We start from the raw sequence: 14,311 nt of genomic DNA on the forward strand, positions 1-14,311 counted from the left end.
TTGAGAATGTCAAATTCAATCACCATCTTTCACAAATCACATTCGAAATCAAGGTCCTCTCTAACAATAATAATGCCCCTCCACCCTTCATTTTCAATGTAAGACTTCCAAAGGATGCCATGTTTGTTTTGAACTTAAAATAATGACAAGTTGAAGTAGGTCCATGCATAGCCTCTCCCTAGGCTACAATCAATTGTGCCATTGAAGAATTTACCAAGGAAGCTAAGAATCATGGCCAAATTCAATCTAAGCATCAAAAGAGAAGTGTGAAACTTGCAAGTAAATGCTTGAGGAATCTATTGGCCATTATTGCTCTTCACTCTAATGAGTCTACTCTTGTCTCTCTCATTTAGGAGGTGGAGGATTATCCAGATATGGAGGTGCTTCATCAATTTAGCACCATCAAGATGAAGTTAAGAGGGAGGTGGATTGTGGAGGGAGATGCACCCACTTTGACATTCTATAATTCCCTCTAGTCAAAATAGAGAAGATAGCTTATCTCCAAAATCAAGGATAATGGGGGAGGGATCCACAAAAATGATGTCTCCATACTAAAAGTCTATGTGGAGCATCTCTCTACCATTATGGGCAATCAACATGATCAGAGCCTTACTAAAAGGAATATGTGTTGAAATCCATTGAGTCGATAGAGGAGGAAATTACCAAGGATATCTCCTTACTCACATGCTCATTCATTAAAAAAGAAAGGTACTTTGTAATGAAGAAGATGAAGCGAGGCAAATCCCTAGGCCTCAATGGTATCCAAGTTTAGGTATATGAAGCTCTTTGGGAGATATGTAGCCATGTGATCTACTCCTTTGCCAATGAATGCATTAAATTAGAAAGTTGGCCATCTAATATTAATGAAGGTAGAATCGAGTTGCTCTTGAAGTCACTTAATGGATTAAAACTTGAGCAATGGTGAATGTGATTCACATCACCAGAGATCTCTCTTATGAATAAAATTCATTTCTTCTAGAGTGCTCCATTGAGCTCAATACAAATTTCTTAAATGTAGGAAAGTCCATGAGTCAATTTTGAACCTAATGGTATGCGTAGTAGATTGGGGGTCAATTTGTTCTTCTAAATATAGACCTAGATAAGGCCTACGACTACCTAAGGTGGGATTTTTTCAAAGAGGTCATCTTGGAAATGGAATTTGGTGTGCAATTTTGCAAGATAGTGAATCTACTCTTTAGCAATGCTAGTGTGAGAGTTGTGTAAATGGATATACTTCTCATTCATTTTAGCTTAGCTAATCAGTTCATCAAGGGTGTTACATCACTTCTATTTGCATTTGCAACAGGACCACTCCTAAGGATGATTAATTGGAAAATTCAGGATAGATCCATCCAAGGACTCACATTGGGGGATGTATCACAAATGTGTAACTAGCTATTTGTATATAAAAAATCTAATTTTTTGGACGTTGACTTGTATAATATCAATGTTTTTCTACATGTCTATGACTAGTTTTGCCCATGTCTTAGGCTTGCAAGTTAATCTATAAAAAATTGAGATCATGTATGTTGACTTGTAGGAGATGCTGCAATGGTTGCAGAATATGGGTCTAAGGATAACCAAGATGGGCCAAGTATTTAGATATTGTCATGTGCTCGTAGGTCTTTGGCACCATTAGTAAACGAAGAGCACAATGGCCAGTGGAAAAGATGGAGGCTAAAATGAGAAACTTTTCTACAATCTTGACTAGTTTGATGGGGAGGCTCATCCTCATTGATGACAATGCTTTTATCCCTAGTTGCTATGTATCTTGAGGCTACCACCCCCCTCAAAAAATGCCACTTGAAAGAGATGGAGAAGGTGCTCATAAACTTCATATGCTGGCATGGGGAAGTGTGAAGATCCACTCTATAGGCTATGATTGATTACCTCCCCAAGCTAATGGAGGGCTTAGATTGGAATCACTAGGGTAGGAGACTTGTCTTCAAGGTATTGATAAGAATGGATGGTAAAAAAGCCTTGGATGATAATCACCAAAGCAGCTCTTAGCCGAGCCACACTATAGAGATGAGTTGCCCACAAATACATGTGACTTCTATGAAATTCCAAGTAAAGGGAAGTCCCATTATTAAAGTATTCCAGAGGGATGGTGATATGTATTAAAGAACTTGAGATGGAGCGTGGAACCTAGCAAGAAAGCTAATCACTCCCTCTTGCAAGTAATTTGGAGCTTCCTTGGTACTTTCAAGGATGGCAACTACCATGCAAACTCAAGGCCTACCTTAGCACTTTCCATGGCCAAGAATCCACGAGCTAGCATTTGAAGCTTGGATAAGGGGACATACTTTCCATAAACAAAGTTGAAGAGCAATTCAGCCTATCTCAAAATGAAAAGAATTGGCTAGATGGGTTAATGGCCTTGAAAGCTGAGAATTGGCCTCTTTCCTAAAGGGTGGGCCAAGACAATGTATGGAAGTCACGCTTTGAATGGAAAATTTTTGAGAGCCCAAAAATTTATGGAAAAAGAGTTTTGTGAGATAACTTGAAGAAACTTTCTAACGTTCCCCCCTCGTATATTGTGTTGGTAAGGGAAGGAGCTAATGACACACATGTTTTAGCCATGTTTCAAAAGCTAAGAAGATTTGGGATGGAGTTAAAGTTTGGTTCAATAAAGTTGGACTCAATGCCAACCTGGAGAGGAATATTGCCATCTTGATGATCAAATGAATTTGGATGAGGAGATCTCAAGTTGTGGAATATAGCTAGAGCCTAGAGCAACTGTATACAAAAGTATATAGCGGGATAGAAATACAGTATCTAGGGCTAAGGAGGATAAAAGAGCTATAGATAAGATTGTTGCTAGATTCAAAACAAAGATTTTGTTGGTTTGTAAAGCAACTAGTAGGATAGTTCATGTTTGTAAAGCAACATACAAGACACTATCCAAATCATATAGTTTTGTAGCACCACTCATTCAACTCTAGTTGATGTGCGTATTCTATTGGCAATTTTTAAAAGAAATTCATAGCAAGTAAGAGAACTCTATCGGGAGCACTCTATGTATGAGTGCATTGGGGGTCGACATAAGCTCTACTACTTTCACTCCACTTCCATTAGATTTGTATTGAGGGTCTTTTATGTTTAAGATCTAGATGTAGCCCAAAAAAAAAAAGTTTCCACAAGTTTGTATATCTATTTGAGTGTAGGTGATGTGCATACTCTAGAACCTTTAACTAGGTCACTTATTTGGTGGGGATAGAGAGTCAACAACTACATTTGAGTTGGAATACTACCTATGCACTTCTTTCACACATGTATGTGTGCACACACACATACAAAAAGTCCATTGATGTAGAAGCCCAAGAGCGTATTTTTCGTTAAAAGGATAGTTTGATGGAAGCCAAGGTAGTATGGATTTATGATTACCTTAATCCCACATAAGAGCCAAATTTAATGGATGAAGACATTGAGAGAAGAGGGAATGCCATGCAATGATGACTATGGATTTTCAATCATTTACCTAGCAAGAAAGTTTAGGCCTCATTAGCACTCAATTCTTGAGACCTACATAATAGTTTGAAACCATGGCATGCCACGCAACCCATATGCCATGCAAGTCTAGGTCTCATTAGCATTCAAATCTGAACCAAGAGTCTCGTAAGGTCAGGAGTGTATTACATAGCGTCGCAATCTTGTGGATTTGGAAAGAAAGAAACAAAAGAGCCTTCTCCAAGGAATTGCAGTGGAAGCTGATTTAGGAAGAGTGGCTAGAACTACTCGTTCAAACATTTTGATGCTTTTTGAAAAGCCTCAGGAAAGTGGATTGCACCTCCAAGGTGGTGCTAGCTAGTACCAAAAGAGTCCATTTGTGGTTTCATACCACTTTAGATGACTCTGCGTTACTTTTGAACTCGACAATACCCTTCGCATTGAAGGGATGCAATCATTGTCTATTAATAGAACCACATTATTATTTTAATAAAAAAAGTTTTAAGGGAAAAAGAATGAAAACTACAAAAAATTTCTCGCTTGAAAGAATATTGGGTTTTGAATCCAACGCCCTTTACTTTGGTATCTCGAGAAGCGAGGAAAAACACTCCGAATTGGGATAGGCGAAGGAATGCCATTAGACGTAGAGATGAGGAATAATTTAAGAAACGAGGCTTAAAACTGCGATCCCTCACCGCAGGTCTCGTGTGCATTTTCGCCATGATATATTATCCTCTCTGTGGTCATGACGCGTACGCATGAATTTATATTGAGGCGCTGATCCCGGTGATGCCGCCGGAGTTGCCCTTCTGCCATGCAGCGCTGATTCATTCATCATAGGAAGCTCTATCATGTTGCAGAGCGAGTACTTATACGAGTGCGAGGGCAGAGCCATGGGGGGTGGCTGCTCTTCTCTCTGGCAGACTTGACGTCGACGTCGCTGCTTCTGCATGATGGATGACAGAGCCCACGTACCTTGGCGAATTCCACCCTCTAATACCACTGTTTCCTAATACCGAGCTCTTCACACAGGCAATATTAGGCTGCCTCATAATTTATTACACATGATAATGATACCACTGTTTGCTAATACTACTGTCCTATGCTGCTAATAACACATTGCAGTTTTTTCCTTGGGAGGCCTTCCCCTTGGGCTTTTCCACAGTGCCCTGATACTGGTTTATTTAAAATTATTGCTTCTTCATCACTACCTTGCATTCTTCCTTACCCTCTTACCATGCTTTCGACTATCATGCACTTTAAGCAATGTGTAGTGGTCAAATATTCACAAGCAACATGGCTATAAGGAACCCACCATTCCATATAAAAGACTAGACCTTCATTCACGGAGGAAATTGACCCAACCAAGATGAGCAAGAAACTCAAATCTAAGCATCTTAGAGCAAGGGCTCATTGCAAATGTGTAGTGAAGGAATCTATAATCATGAAAGTGCTTACGGGGTACCAAAAGTGAGGCTCTGCAATTGGGATGGGGAAGTGGATGGTATGCTTCAAGATGGAAGCTATGATACCAAGGGCTATGAGCCAAGTTGGGTGAAGCTTTGATACGTATGTAGTTCACAATATGCATGACAGTAGCAAGGTTCACAAAATAGATCAATAAGGAATGTTGCATCACGGTTCAAGGAAAGGTGCAAAATTGGGGCACATCACATCATATATATCATTATACGAGGCTTCACCACATAGCATGCAGATCATACATATCATGCGTCACTTGAGCACATAACTAGCTTTGCAATATACCTTTTGGATCCAACGACGGGGAATACATTTATGACTCTATCGAAGGAGGGAGTCCTCACACTTACCCCAAGAACTCCCTTGCTTCCCCCTAAAAGTACTCTCATAGTTGACAGGAGTTTGATAGTCGCCCTAGTAGTAGTCTCCTCCTTGGTGGTAGTCTTCTTGCTAGGCTTTCCTTGAGATTAATAGTCTTCTCCTTTACTGATTGATCGTTGGCGCTGCTACTTGCTAGTAATAGTCTTTTGCCCTAATGGCTGGCTATACATTTCTTGTGAGGTACTCCTTCCCTGTCTCTAGACTCTCTCTAGATGGTTATTGCAAGTAATTGGCCAAAACATGTGGTTCCATAAGCAATGCCATTGAGTCCCTCTTAGAGTAATGGACTTGGTTGGTCTTGGGATTTCGATTCTACTTTATAGGGGAAGCATCGATATGGCCAAAACATGTGGCTCCATGAGCAATGCCATTGAGTCCCTCTTAGAGTAATGGACTTGGTTGGTCTTGGGATTTCGATTCTACTTTATAGGGGAAACACCAATATGGTCCCCATAATATCCATCTCAGGCCCATCCAAGATGAGTCACTTGGCAATCAAGCTATTAACGCTACACTTGGTTCAAGGGGAGTGTGAAATGAGGGGGAGTTAAGCATCAACTCTCTGTTGTAGCATAAATACAAAAAGCTATTGGTCAACTTATTAGGTACACTTATCTATAGAATTTAATGGTTGGGGTTAAATTCTCCCACTTTTCACACACTCACTCAATTATTCTTTAGTTTTCTAAATAGTTTATGCTACCATATTATGTAACATATTTTTAAAAAAATCAATTTCATTACCCATTGCATAATGTTCCTTGTACTTCTTTAACATAGAATATGGCAATAAAGAAACATTGTATTTAGTGAAAAGTAGATACAAATATATTACTCTTGCAAAGTGTAGAAAAACTCATCCCATCTAGGATGGGACCTTCTAACCTTGCAAATTTAGGCAATATGTGATTGCATTTTCATCCTTGAATATGGCTAATTTACCAACGTAGAGCCTTGCTAAGCTTCCATGCATTGAGCCTACATCTAAAGATGCTTCCTATGCCATGGGGGTGCTACTGACTTGGTTCTTTCTCAAGAAAGAAACTCAGGCAATCTCTAGTGGAGAAACTCATCCCACAAGATGATTTATTTTGCATCTTCTAAGATGCTCAATATGCATTGATTTGGGGTAGCCAACCGATGATCACTTCCTTTAACATTTTCTCATTGTTCAACTGCCACAACTATTATTTCGAGGTTTAATTTCATAAGTCTTTGCATTCACATTAGTTTTCATAATGACCATAAACACACAATCTTAATATGAGAAATAGCTTCATCTCGGGTTTTGGTGTCTTACATTTTAGTTTTTCCTAGGATTTCAATTTATTTTATATTTCAATTTATCTCTAGGCTTGTCTATAAGGTGCCCTCTCATCGAAACTTAGAGGGGTTGATTAGGCAACCAAATCTCCTAGTTCCATGAGCAACACCATCTAGTTCCCTTTTGAGAATGACAAACTTAGTTGAGCATGGGGGTTTCTATCCTATGGCATAGGGTTTTAGATATCCAACGATCACCCTAACAAGAATCTAATCAACCATGAGAGTAGATAACACTATGCTTGGTCCATATAGACTGGAAATTGATTCCATGACCTCAACCACTAGTACTCTACCACACTATTTCCCTAAAATAGTATTTTATCAAGTCTATCCTTTTACATAGGCTATCACGATTGCCAATCTCTAATTCTAATATAAGCCACATGACTAATTGTCCTCAGCTATCTATAGGCTAGGGTCTTTAGGGTCTCCATCCTCTTCCTTTTCACTTGGTCACTCGGTGTTGGGGGCTCACGCTTGACGGCCAAGACCCACGGACCGCTTATTGTTCAAGCATTTCAAGCCGAGCACTAATGGCTACCTTTCACATAGCTGAAGCGCTATCTCTCTCTACGAGTGTAGTGAGCTTAGCTCCATGGCCAATCGAGTTACCTCCTCTCCTGAGCACTCCAGTAGCTCCACGATCCAAGTGCAAGCTTCAAGCAAGCTCGATCCTCAAGCTCCACGCTCTAAGCTCCATTGCCAAGAGAAGAGAAGAGAAGAGAAGAGAAGAGAAGAGAAGAGAAGAGAAGAAGAGAGGAGAAGATGGAGAACTTCTCCACCACAGTCCCTCACCCTCACGCTCTCACATTGCCTCTCTCAAGCACAAGATCCAGCAACAAGCAAGAACAAGCAGAAGAAGAAGAGGAGAGCTACTTTTGGCCACACACAAGAATGAGCTCCTCGTTCACTTTTGAACTTTATATACAAAACCCTAACCCTATTTCCCTTTGGGCAGTCATCCCCTTTTTGCTTCAGACTTGGCCCATTCCTCCAACCCTTCTCCTCCTCTTCCCTATTGGCATGGCCTCAACCCGTGCTTCTAACCATTTACAATTTTTCACAAGTGAGAGCCCGACACTCTTTTACAAAATAAATCATGGTGTGCCTTGCACTCTTTTACAAAAGTATTGATTTGCACTTTTTCTTGTGCGCCTCTCTCTTGGATTTAAGAATTTTTTGCACTTCTTGTGTTTCCAGATTTTTCTTGACGTGCCTTCCTCTTTTGTTTCACTTTTGCCTTGGCCTTGACTTTTGCTTTAGATTTTTCGGATTTTCCACCTTATTTGTCTGAGGGTTAACACTCAGTAATCTTTATTTGTCTAAATAGTTTATGTTACCATGCTATTATGCTCACCTCTAATTCTAATAGCCATTGGACTAACCATGTCCACTTACCTATAGGATGGAGTTGTTAGAACCTCCATCCTCTTGCTTCTCACTACTCATCCAGTAATCTTTAGGTGTCTAAATAGTTTATGGTACCACACTATTTTTCCACATACCAACAATGATGGTTTTTCATGCAACACAACTTACTACATGATCCACCCTTGTTGGTGGTGGCTGCCATACTTCAAGGATAGAAGGATGCATTGAGTATCACATCACACTCAACTTACTAGCAAGCTTCCTTGATTGCAGAAGCACAATGGATGGGATTAGTATAGATAATAATCAACACAAAATTTCACCTCAACTTAAGTATACTACTAGGAGTTGTGATGTGTTTATATGTCACATGAAGTGATTCATATTCAAACAAATTTTAATTTCTTAGTCACTACTTATCACAACAAGCAATGTGAACTTGGATCACAATAATTTGGTCTTGAGATGTGGGGATTTGACACCAAGAAGAGTCATGCTTGCCATTTCTTCCCTTTGGTATATATCCATGCCATTGCTTACATCTAAAGCAATAGTGACAATAGTGGCAGGATGAGTATTAGTGGTATTCAAATAGCATTTCAAGGCCATGAGATCATTGGTTGTTGATAATTTTAGATGCCATTAGTGGTGTGGCAAGATGTTAGACTCCTTGCTTGGATAGAGTTTTGGCTAGGGAGGGTAGGTGATGTGTGGCAAGGTAACTCCTCGATTCACCCATTGTAGGAGTGTCCTCATTTAACTTTCCTTGCACGATTTTGTATGCTATGCTAGGGAATCATGGGGGTGCCTTTATATAGTTTTTGGAGGAGAGAAATGTGTGTGCATGCTTAAAGAAAATGCGAAAAGATTACCAAGATTTTATTTGATGCCGATCAATGACTATCAATTGCTCCCCTTAAAATTAAAACACAAGAGTAATGATCAACACAATGAGATTTCTTGCTAGGGCGGCCTGATTCTTTTGTTATTGCTTTGACCGAAAGCACTTAGTTTTTTCCTTTTAAAGCATTTGGTTGCAAATGCAATTATATGATTCAAACATTAATTGCATTCTTTTGCATTGATGGACCTTCATCTCAACTTCCAATCTTATTAAAAGTGTTCCAACAAATTGGTGGCCAAGTATTCAAAGTGGTGGCATTTATTTCTAGCATGGAAAAAATTGATTTCATCTTTGAATAAATCTTTAGATAATATATAGCTTTTATACTCCTTGTAGTCAAAAGGTAGTCCACATGCTTTAAGAAAAAATCAAGAGCTTAGAAATGGTGACATTACATTCACTTCCCCTTGAAAAGCTCGAGATGCTCGCATCTCAACAAGAAATGGATTTATTCTTTTACTAGGTAGGCTTTAGTAACCCATGTGGCACCCTCTTCTAAGTAGTACTTCCATTGCACAAGGCATTTAATTTTGTTGTGGTTCCAAAGATGCATAGTCTTGGAGTCTAATGTATTATTGGGTTACATCTTAAGAACTCATTGTTTGGCTATTACAACTTGTGATAATCAAGAAGGTGATTAAGCTAAGGTACACATGGTTTCAATAAGTTTACAGTAACGTGGCATACGTTCAAATCTTTACATGGATGGAACATCCAATTTGTAAGCATGGGTATCTAAAGATTTGATGACCTTGTGAGGCACATAATAGCCAGGACATAACTTCTTGTGCTTTCGAAGAAGTGTTGAAGTCTATTTACTTTGTACACAAAGATGGTTTACACACAACATGCATTACATAGCATGAATAAATAACAATCTCAAGTACTTCACAAGATAATTTGTTATTGATTCATGTCTAGTTATTCTAGTGTGCTTAACTAGAAACACACTTGATCTCACCTCAAATAAATCATTCGATTCATTTTCTAGCTCAATTTCTATTTTCTTTCCTTCACTTGAAGCATACCCTTTCTTCTTTTAATAAAAGATTTCTCTTCTCAAACCAAATGAGAGACCCAGATCCACCTCTACCCCAAGAATATCCTCAAATCCTTGAACCTTGAACATCATTTTGATGGATACTTACTATAGGATCAAGTCAATTTCTAACTAAAGTCTAGCTTGCTTATTATTTAAATAAAAGGATTGTTCCCTCAAGATCTTCAATCATCCATTCTTATTAATTTCATTTTAGCTTTCAATCTTAACTCCTAAGTAAGCTTAAGGTATAACTCAATATTTTTATTTGATACCACTTATAAAGGTACCCTCTCATTGAGACCTTAAAGGGATCTTGGAGTAATCAATATAAATCTATGAAGGCTTACGTGCAGATGGGTCTTTTTTTCACACACAAGTTGTATTGCACAAACTTAGGATCACTTTAGATGCTAGTTTGTGAAATGACATGCTATGGTCATATAGTCATAGTAAAATTATGTTTAAGTGTACAATCAAATTTGCAAGGGTCCTATCACATCAACAATAATAAGCATTACCATTCTCTTACCATGCATGGAATGTCTTGCAGAACTTGTCGCAGTTGGCAACAATCAACTATGATGTGTTGATGGAAACTGTAAAGGATAAAGAGTTTTGATGCAAAGTATAAATGATGAACATTGGTAAGCTTTTAATAAATTCAAAATAAATGTCTTTAATTTTGTAAAACAATATCATTTTTTTCCTATAAGCTTAATGCATAACTTGTTCTAATTAGTTTTGAAAGATAAATTTTTTAAGGTAACATGTGCATCTATCCTCTTAGACCTTTGGTTATGGCTATGATTATGTAGGTACTATTGAAATTTACCTCGTTGATGAATTAACATTTTTCTCACCCCTAACGAGAAGGGCTTCTTGCTCAATGAATATTATTAACCCTTGAGCTACATTATTGAGTCTAAAAGGAACCTATTATCTGATATGTTAAAATACTTGCAATGAAGTGATTTCAATATTATTTGAATAATTTACAGACCCTTTGGGTTTTAATTAGATTAAAGTAAACATTCAACATTTAGAATTAAGATAGGGCTACTTTATTGAAGGACCTAGGGAATATGTACACAGGTGTTCTAAGATGATAGGCTACCCAAAGTTCTTAGCTTTATTTGATAAGATACATATAATTATCTAACAAAAATGTGATTGAAAAATACTAAAATAGAAGGTAGAAGAGGATAACAACGATCTTTAAGGGGTTCGCTACATGTGAACTCCCTATACGACTTGCATTTAAGGCCTATTAAAAAAATTCCCATTGTTTGTGAATCATTCATAATAAATCAATGTCATTTTTCTATTGATTATGAGAAATCTCTTTAAATGGTACCTTCTATCATATATACACTAAAATACAAAAAATATTTTTCAACCATTAAATTGAATTCACGTGGTAAAACACTAAGAGGTTTTTCAGTGGCCTCCTCAAGAAACAATTCTAAATAGATTTGAGCTTAACTATATGCTTTAGTAGTCCTTTATTATTGCATAGAGATTGGTCTTCAACCCATCGAGCTCACCTATGAATTGATCCCAAAAAAAAAAAAAACTTAGAAATGAGGTTTGTGAATCAATGTCCGAAAATCTATTTACAATTTGAAAGTTTAGGAGATCATTTTATCAGCAAAGTATTGGCTAAGTTGATGTATTTTCCAATTGTGCACAAAAAGAGAAAAAGGGAAACTAAAGACATATAGCACACATTCGATAAGAAAATAAAAAATATTAATTGCTTCTACTTGGGTTCAAATTTTTTCTTTTGAACTAATTGACACTACCTTAATGTAATGTCGATCCTTCAAAATATTCATTGCTTTTTAGCTCGAGTCATAAATTATATTTTCATTATGTAGATCTTAGGATCATTGATTTAACAAAATATACTTTTTAATATAGACCTAGCATTGTTTAAGAGCCAAGCATTACTTTAGATCTCTTGCTAGGGAAAAGATGTAGATTTTCAACCATGCAGAAATTGCTCTATTTGGTACATAGGAGTGATGTTAGACCATGTATAGGGCACCATCCTCTAGCTCTATGCATAAAATGACCATAGTCTAACAACACTATAATGATTAGTCAAAGGATTAAAAATAGTAAAAACTAACACTTCATTTAGCTCGTCCTAACTTTCATGAGTTCATCAAGTAGTAAACATATCTTAAGAAGATGTCAATCTATAGATGCAAAGGAGATTTGAAATTGGTGCACCATCAAAATATGGAAAAGGCTTTAATGCAAAGGATACCATCCTCTAGATCTATGCATAAATCCCCATAGCCTAACAACAATGTAGTGTTAGTAAAAAAAAAGCTAGGCCTAGGTTTAATTGATGCCAATTATCATGAGTATATCAAATGATTAATATATGTTAGGAATATGTTAGTCTAGAGCCACAAAGGAGATTTGAAATTGGTGCATGTCAAAATATGTAAAAGGCTCTAACATCAGGTCAACTCGATGGGGTGGTAAGAACATGCTCAGGCTAGTACGATATCTCTAGCATATTGAGAACATGTATGTCAAGGGCATAGAATACTTTTCATGTATCTATATGAAAAGGAGTAAGATTCTTCACTTTTCAAGACTAATCCTTTTCTAAAATGTGGAGAAGCATGGTATGATGAAATATGCATAAAATCTCTAAAGGGATGCTAGCATCTTTTTAAGCATGCCCCCAACAGCTAGAAAGGACTTGGTTTTCTCTACCAAAATAAAGAAAAGACACTCATGACATTTGGGAAAATGGGTTTGCAAGAACATTCTAGTATCACTACCAAACAACGTATCATTCTCAGAAATAAAGAGACTAATCTACACAAAATAGTTCTCACGATAGCACACAGTCTATAAGACTCCTCATTGAAATTTCCCTATCACCCAATAGTGCTCGCTTACAACTAATGCTATGATGAATGACAAGATCTTTCATGCTCTTCATCAAAATTTCAATTATGTGTCATCTTCATGGACTCCCAAAAAAAGTGTTTCACAATTTCTAACATCTTTTAAAAGATAAACACATAAAAGAGGTCTTGAGAAACTTCAGTTGATCATCTTTTAGGACTTTCTAGCAAAAATATCCATATCATGAGAGATGCAATTTGTATGAAGGTGTCACCAACCAAATGGAATTGAGTCTCTCTTTCCATTTTTAATCATACCTCTAGTTTCCAACTTCTAGCATATAGCCTTAATCTTCTCAATCCGTTGTTACTATCATACTTAATAAAGTCCCCTCTCCTCCCCAAATCTATGACAGAATTACCCTTCCAATTAACCATTTACATTGGTATTAGCTTCATGCAGAGCTGTAATCCAAGTTTTCTTCTTGAAAAATATCTATTGCAATCATTCCTACTCAACCATTTTCAAAGCATACTATTTTTCAAGTCAATCAAAGTGTTTAAACTCTTAAGTACCTCTATACTAAGCATCTCTCTAGATGTGAAGACCATTGTTTGTCAAGAATTGTGTGATGAGGGGACTTGCTTGAGCTAATGCACCAAACACACACCATACACACAAGAGGAAGCTCACTCAAAGACACAAGAAGAGAGATGGAGACCAAAATATTTTCTTGCTGGTTTTTTTTTTCTTCTTCCACACATAATACAATGTACGCAAAGTATAGATAAGATACAACATAAAGGAAAGTGGCCTGCTAAGTCAAATAGTGCATAACTGACTATACTAATCGACTGGGGCTATAACTATGTTAGCGATAGGTAGATGCAATAAACTAAATACAATAAGTGATAATTCAGTAGCCATGTGAGGACCATAATGACTGCTGACGTGCTAAGTGTAGACATGCAAACCCATCTTGCTAGGTGGTCCATCATCAATGTCCATACATGTTAAGCTTGCAATCTCAACACTCCCTCTCAAGCTCAACTGTATCTCTGCAACTCCAAGTGAGCTTCGAAGCTTCTTTGCACCCAATGCCTTTGTCAAAATCTCAACTATATGATCTTATGTGCTGACATATAGCAAGTCAATCTATCTTGCAAGTACCTTCTCTCTCACAAAGTGGTAGTGCACCTTAATGTGTTTTGTCCTAGCATGGAGGAACATCAAGTTCCTAGCTAGTTGTATGATACTCATGTTGTCTGTGGAATGACAAATGCACCACCTCCCTCCTGCACATCCAAATCACCTAATAACTTTTGTAGCCATACATAGCAACACCTCTATACTCAACCTCTGTACTTGATAAAGCAACTGTAGGTTACTTTTTGCTGCTCCATGTTACTGCTGCACTACCAAGGGAAAACATGAATCCACTGGTAGATCTTCTATCTGACATGTCACCCAATCTACATCTATAT

The 14,311-nt window shown here is 37.5% G+C and overlaps 1 protein-coding gene across 8 annotated transcripts in view; it reads left to right on the plus strand.

The window, feature by feature from the left end:
- Positions 1 to 14,311, plus strand: part of LOC148037900 (putative serine/threonine protein kinase IREH1) — a 167,610-nt gene that overhangs the window by 130,017 nt on the left and 23,282 nt on the right. For 2 of the 8 annotated variants that reach the window (XR_015690729.1, XM_087676881.1), the window contains exon 18: positions 10,507 to 10,600. The exons of 5 other annotated variants lie outside the window; for them this stretch is intronic. Coding sequence is in view for 2 of the 3 variants with exons in the window: in XM_087676881.1 (XP_087533007.1) it covers positions 10,507 to 10,575 (69 nt within the window). In the remaining variant the exon portion in view is untranslated. Of the gene's footprint in view, positions 1 to 10,506; positions 10,601 to 10,771; positions 11,037 to 14,311 lie in introns of those variants that run through there. One more of the 8 variants, XM_087676880.1, reaches the window with a different exon arrangement.

The sequence above is a fragment of the Lygodium microphyllum genome, chromosome 4, assembly GCF_053477565.2.
Source record: "Lygodium microphyllum isolate KBCC chromosome 4, Lygodium_microphyllum_v1.1.10, whole genome shotgun sequence".
NCBI classification, from domain to species: Eukaryota; Viridiplantae; Streptophyta; class Polypodiopsida; order Schizaeales; family Lygodiaceae; genus Lygodium; species Lygodium microphyllum.